Source organism: Xenopus laevis, chromosome 9_10S, assembly GCF_017654675.1.
Source record: "Xenopus laevis strain J_2021 chromosome 9_10S, Xenopus_laevis_v10.1, whole genome shotgun sequence".
Taxonomy (NCBI): Eukaryota; Metazoa; Chordata; class Amphibia; order Anura; family Pipidae; genus Xenopus; species Xenopus laevis.
The window spans coordinates 39,063,404-39,070,632 of record NC_054388.1 but is presented as its reverse complement, the minus strand read 5'-3'; the positions used below and the strand labels follow the sequence as shown (position 1 = coordinate 39,070,632).

The window sequence follows — 7,229 nt, the reverse complement described above, 5'->3', positions numbered from 1 at the left end:
TTAAATATGAAATATTGCAGAATCACCTTTCAATACATTTGTACACAAACAGCAATCTAGATCTCCTATATAAATACAAAATATACCCCACACAAGCCTTTTCAACATGTAGAAAATGTCTCCTTTTTCCATATCATTGGACTGGACCTGATCAGTAATAGTATTTGGGCCCATTACCAGTCCTTTGCACAAGAATTGTATGGAGAGAGAGGTACCACTTGGATTAAAGGGAAACTGAGTCTAAGAAATACTTTCATCTGACATGAATATAAACCTTATTTGCATGATTTTGAAACCCGGGGAATTCTGAGATTTGGTACAACTCTTGTATCTTCTGGTTTAACATATTTTGTCCAAAATTCTTAAAGTGGTTTCATTATTTCATTGATTATGTGAAATGAGGGTGCAAGACAGTCACACAGCTGACATGTCGGGGCGCTCAAATGATAAAAATGCTCCCCACATGTTAAGGCACAGAATCCAGGAAAAATTATCCCTGAGATTTCTTTGTCCACCTTCTCTTTGGCGCCGTCCCCTCTGACTCAGTTACAGACCTTTGTCCTGCCTATGACATTCGAAAGACTTCCAGTAGGCTGGCGGCTGCATGCATGCGGTAGAAGATGCCAAAGGGCAAGCAGATGTTGGTGATTATAGTCCACACATACAGTCCATAGAAGTTCAGTTCCAGATTATTCTTCAGTTGTGGGCGAGCGCCAAATGCTGGCATTAGCCAGAGCTGCCAAGAAGAAACAACATGAAAGGGAAAGTAAGATATGTGATTCACAAAGGGGCAACATTACTTATAGACCTTGCCTTTGCTCAAAGTCTTTTTCCTTTTCTGAGGAACTTCAATTTTCAGCTGTCTAGTCAGTCGGCCAAAATAACCAGTAGATGGCACTGTTGTTTCAACTTCGTTTCCATGTGTACATTCTATTTGCTCAGTTTTGCTTATTATGTTCCTAGGGTTGCCACCTGTCCGTTATTTTACCGGCCTGGCCGGTAAAAATGATGGTTGATCAAATTGTTATTAATAGGGAAAAAAGATGAATATATAGGAAGGCTGGTATTTTTTTCCAGAGAAGGTGGCAACCCTAGATGTTCCACAAACACATACCCACCAATGCATTGTACATCACAACAGAAAATATTGGTTGCAAATATAATATTTGTGAAGTCTAGAATACCAAATACTTACAATGATGTTACAAAGCAGCAGAAAGAGGGATATCTCCTGAACCAGCCTACGCTTAAGATTCCATGGGGGTTCAGCTATACTCTGTTTGGGCTTGACTGGGAAATCAGGAGCTGGTGCTGAGAATCCTGGGGTTTCATTATGAGATAGGGAAGGAGCCACAGTCTCATTGGCAAAGATAAGCCCCTTCTCTGGCTGTGGGGCAGCATCTTGAAAAGGTTCTCTGTGAAGCCCTTCTATGATGAAGGTATTCTGAAGAGTAAGTTGCACGATCATGAGAATAGAGTAGAGCAAATTTAGGGCATTGATCAGTTCCCCAGGAGAAGTGGCCACCATGGCTACAATGGAATAGTAAGAGATGCAGTACTGACCCAAGGCTGCTCCTAGGAGCAAGGTAACGTCCAGAGTCCGAGTAGGATTCTTATGAGCGTCCATATGCCTCTTGTCAAACCTGTATATAATGGATCCAGCCAAGGAACCCAGCGACATGAGTGCAAGAGCCACGATATTGAATGAATAGAATAAGATGTGTGCCCTGTAGAGCTTATTCGGTAAATTGATCTTGACCTTGTAGATGACAAGGACAACAACACCGCACAGTAAGACTGCCCCTCCGAATAGGAACCCAGCAAACATGTTCTTAAAGCAAAAGCAAAGGCTGAGGCGACTGTGATGAGCCACTTGGTCATCCATTTCACGGCCAACGTTCTTCCACATAACATATGTCATAGCTGAGGCGAACAGACTGTACTCGATGTTAAATGGGTATAGGTAGTAATATCCTGTCTGGAAGATGTGGCACAGGTGGTTGCTGCATTGGCAAGTGTGTTTGTGTGCTCCTATCACTTCTGCAAGGAATACAAATGAAATTAAAGTTTGGTGGCACTGCAGTAGAACTAGTGAGTTATACCAAAGACTAATTTGTGATGGCCTTTAAAGAGATACTGACACCAGAAATAAACCCCTTTTTTACATCTATCATAACATTGTATTTTCATATTATTTATAATTTTTCCATAAAAATATTTGCCCAATGCAGTTACATTGCCCATCTCATTCCCATGTTCCTCTATGAGGGGGCTGCCATATTTGTGCAGCAGTAGTCTGTTAGCATTAGAATCTCTAACTGACAGGCTGAGAAGGGACAGTCAGGGTGCCAAAACAGTCAGGTTTAGGAACTTCAAGTAACAATTACAAAAGCAGCCCTAGCCAAGAAAATCAACGTGACCCATAGGTAACTTTTAATGGACATTAATATTTTGAATAGTAGATTTTTAGTGTCAGCATCACTTTAATACTCTCTAGTCTTCTACACACGTTACATATAACTCTGTTTTAGCCATGGTCTGGAAGATGACAAACTTGAACCCAGTCTGAAACTACCTGGGATTTTGATCACTCTGACTAGGTGATATCAGCCAAAACACCATCTTAGACTTGTACCTTTGTGGTCATGGGACCCAGCTGGGTTGCTGTGGACAATTTTATGGTCATCCTCAAGGTCTCTGGTTTGGTGGACAGACTCATCTGTTACAGCTGCCATCCAGATGCTGAGGTTGGTGATAAGTATCAGCATGAGGCCATACCTGGGGGGGAGAGAGATATTGTGTTTTAAAGGTTTATTTGAGGTTCCAGGTAAAGTTTTTTGCACCGTGTTAGCCCGTTGAGAAAGTTATAGGGAAGAGCTTTTGATATGAAACATAACAAAAGTGGTGTAAAGGTGATACCTTTATTGGCTAAATAAGATCATAATCACTGATCAGCTTTGAAGAAGGAACTGCAATGTTCTGAAAGCTTGCTGTGATTATCATCTTAGTTAGCCAATAAAGGTATCACCTTTACACCACTTTTGTTATGTTTCATATCAAAAGCTCTTCCCTATAAGGTTTATTTGACTGACCATGTTAAATAAGTCCCATTAAATAAAGTAGGGGTTCAACAGAAGGAGGTGCCTTTCAGTGTTCTCTTGTCTAACACATACTGTTTTTATTAATAACAGAGAAAATCGTTTATCCACAGGTGAGCTCATCTGCTAATAATGGGGTGGACCTCAGTGACCATTTACTGAGCTAAGATTCGCAACTGATGTTGGCTGGAAATAGGGTGGTGTATTTAAGTGTCTCAGCTCGTTTTGTGCTGCAGTTCAATTGATAGTAGCTTTTTATTTGCATGTCAGCATATTTTTATTAGTGATATTTAGGGATTTTTAGAGTGAAATATTTCGCCCAGTTTCGCTGCGAAAAAAACACCCATAGACTCTAATGTATAGCAAGAAAAATGTTGCTCGGTTTTGAATGAAGACACGTTTGAAAAATGTCACACGAAAAAATGTCCATTGACTTCAATGTATTTGGCAATTTTTTTGCAAAATGAAACAGGTCACATAGGCCCACCACTACTGATATTGGAAATCCACTGGTGCAAACACAATATCAGTGACAGTCCTCAGGTTGTATCTTTCTTCTCCTGGCAGATGGTGTCCTCTGTTCCCTCTACTGTTCAATAAAGGTTCCAATATTCTGACTACCAACTACTTCTTCCTACCACAGTAGCCCACAGACATAATAGCTCATAAAATACATGGTTTTGTATGATCAGGGTACTTCCCATCTCACATTATCCAAAACCTTTACTTGTAAGCAGAAGCATACTTTGGGATCTCTGCCCACACTCCCACTGGATCCTTCTCTACTACCCCAATGCACCAGTGATCTGTTTAAATGCAGGGGGTAGGAATGGGCATTTGTCAGACAGATACATTAGAGGGTGAGCTGAGGGGTTATATTACCAATATGGCACTGCGAGGCACTGTAGGGTCTGCTCCCCCTTTTGTTACTCCCCCGCCAGTAAGGGGGAAGGTTGCGCCTAGACATATGCCTGCTGATAAGGCAGCAACCATTACATCCAGATACAGGAACAAAACTATTGCATTTCCAGTATGATATCTTATTGGGCTTTTTCAGATGTGGAGAAAATTAGGTTGGCTAAAAGCCACATTGGACGGCCTTTGTACAAAGTCTGAGACCTAAATGTCTGAAGTGAACCTTTACACGTATGGACATATTTAGATAAAGCCTAGGACAACAAGCAAAGGAAAAAAAAAACTAACCTTGAAATATTTTTGTGAATCTGCACGCAGTGTTTGCTGGAGACCCAGAGGAAATAAGTCTGAAAAGGAGAAATACAGACTAAGGATCTTCTAGTGTTAAGAGTGTTACTGGCCCCATCTTACTGTGCTCTGGACATTATCCCTCAATTACACCCATATCCCCTGACACCAACTTTTTCTTAGAGCTTCTTTGGGACAATATATAAGGCACAGATTTCCTGCAAGTAATAAGTCCTGGGGCCATTTTTCTCAAAAAACAGCTTCCCGACAAAGCCATGTGTTCTTTTAGACAAAGAAAAACAAAAAAGAAAACGATAGGCTATCAGTTCAGAGCTATAAATATTCATGACTCGTTTACAGAGACCCCCAGAAGCAAGTGCAAGCACTAAAGACATTCTATGTACAGGGCTCCTCTGTGATCTTTGTCATCTGGCACTCACTAACTTGAGTGTCTGAATGATGCACAAGTTAGAGGGCTGGAGGGGGGACATCAGGTCCAGACTGAGAATTAAAAGAGACCCTGGCATTTTAGGTACACAGAGGCCCAGTCAGCCCACACAGAGGCCCAAACAGCACCCACCAGCCAACTAAATACTGATTTTCTATGGCACCTTATAGCAGCACCTCTGGCATTTGCCAGAACCCACAGATTCCCATCAATGGGCCTCTGCTTACCCCTCATTAATACAGATTTATCTGGGGATACAGTCTTCCCAGACTCAGGCAGCACTGTACTCATGGGTGGGATGTAGGTCTCTGTGCCTTGTTTTGGAGCTCAGATACCTGCTGCAAATGTTCATGGTTCAGGGTAGGACGAAAAGCACCAACAAAATGGCAGGTTGTACCTGTTTTTGGTTCTTTGTACCCTGTTTTTAAAAAATAATCCCTTATGGCACATAGTGAACAATTGAAGAATGGGCAAAAGACAGGGTTAGTGACAGAGAGAGAACTGAATGTATAGAATAAAGGAGAAACCTTACCTGCATGATGATAAATGCACTCTGTACCATGGGGTGAATGAGTTTAATTGGGGACTCACAATCAATGTAACTGATGTAATATCCAATCTTGAACACATCCATAACCAGACTGCAGATACCAAAAAACACCAGACCTCCTGGGGAAATGAGGAGGCAAAATGATGCAGTCACTAATATAGCAGAGTATACTAGGAAATAGACCCTATGTATAAATAGAATGTAAATGTTTTATAAAACATACTGTATATTATATGATGGTATATAAATCTGTGCAGATTGGCTTATTTGTATATAATTTAAATGATTTTGAACGGGATCTGCACCTATTCCCTCTACAAAGCTGAAAATGAAATATCACCATAATGCTGTGATTCCAAAGGCTAAATTACCATAAAAATGTCAGAAAGTTTCATTGGCTTGACTGAGCAATAAGATTTTAACTAAGCAGCATGCAAACCTTTGCCATCAATGCATTAAATCTAAATTAAATATTCTTCCCCTCTCTCACAAAGCAGCATTTGTCACAGTGGAAGCAGTCCTGTCTTGCTTTATGGCTGAGATTCTAGCTATCTTTAAAACAGATCATTCTGTCACAGTGACATAGATCCTATCTGATACCCATTGTGAGCAGCAGTCCTGTCCTGCTTTATGGCTGAGGTTCTAGCTATCTTTATAACAGATCATTCTGTCACAGTGACACAGATCCTATCTGATACCCATTGTAAGCAGCAATCCTGCCTTTTATAGTTAGTAATAAAAATGGTACAGCTCTAGTTAGAAGAGCAGAACATTGTCCCCTTACCTCTGAGCCACACTGGTCCCGCATGTGAATCTTTATACAGGACAGCATTTTTTTGGCAGGAGAAGTAGAACTGGAAAATCATCCAGAAAACGGAAAGCAGCATAAGAACAACAAGGAAAGCCAACACTTCCTTATCCTGTACAATCACATGTTCCAGTGACCCGCTGCTCACAAGGACACTGCCAAACAGACCAATGTTAATGGCCATAAGCGCAGACAGCAGACGGCCTCCCTTCTTCCAAACCTCAGAATGTCCTGATGGGGTGGTCATCACTTGATTCTGAAGGCTTAAGTCCATCTGGGCCACTGAACTCTCCGGATTCAGAACTTGAGCAGGTGGAGAAGGCATTGCATCTTCAGAGGGAGGATGAGACATGTCCAAATCTTTGTCTGTAACCTGAGGAACATTCATACATTCTTTGGATGGTGGAGGCATCACCAAGCTTTCAGAGGCAATTTTAGGCATTTCTTGGTCTCTGTCGGACATATTAGGGGCTTCCCGTTCATCATTGGTGGCATGGGAAGCATTCAGATCTTGCTTGCTGATCTGGGGCATCTCCAAGACTTCACTGGGAGAATATGGTACCTTCAGGTCTTCATGGTCTGTTTCTGTGTTGTACATTTTCTCTAACTACCAGTGGCAGTTCCTAGCTACAGAAAGAATGGACTTTGTTTAGTATATATAGCTATATATGGTGCATATATACAAAATATAGGTACAGGCACTCACCTCCCATCTATCAAATTGCCGGGTGCTGTTATATATTTCTACTGTCTACATTGACACTTGAACCCAGGCCCCACCAACCTCTACGCATGAGTGGCGGGATGTTTGGATTGTGACATGTGTTTAGTTCTAATACTCTAGAAATACTGTAATACAGCTCTACTTTGCCATGGTGTTTTGTAAAATACGGTATGGTCTCAAACTTTTTTTGGAAATTCAAGTGACAAATGAGAAAAACAAAGAAAAGTTCCACAACATTAGCAGGCCCGGATTTGTGTAAAGGCCACCTAGGCCCGGGCCTAGGGCGGCAGGATTTTAGGGGGGCGGCATGTTGCTCAACCACACCCACATTGTTTCAAAAACACTGGGGATGCGCTGGAGATACAATCATTTCTTAAATTCTGAGTACTCCAATCCCC

At 41.5% G+C, this 7,229-nt stretch overlaps 1 protein-coding gene across 1 annotated transcript; it reads right to left on the bottom strand.

Moving 5' to 3' along the window:
- Positions 1–234: 234 nt before the first annotated feature.
- On the bottom strand, positions 235–6,804 carry LOC108702214 (proton channel OTOP2). Its single transcript, XM_041578697.1, has 6 exons — positions 6,084–6,804; positions 5,282–5,418; positions 4,302–4,360; positions 2,636–2,778; positions 1,196–2,040; positions 235–736 (listed from the first exon to the last, which is right to left on the bottom strand). Exons 1-6 carry the CDS (start codon positions 6,703–6,705, stop codon positions 566–568), a joined length of 1,977 nt encoding a protein of 658 aa, XP_041434631.1. The 5' UTR covers positions 6,706–6,804; the 3' UTR covers positions 235–565.
- Between the last annotated feature and the right edge of the window lie 425 nt (positions 6,805–7,229).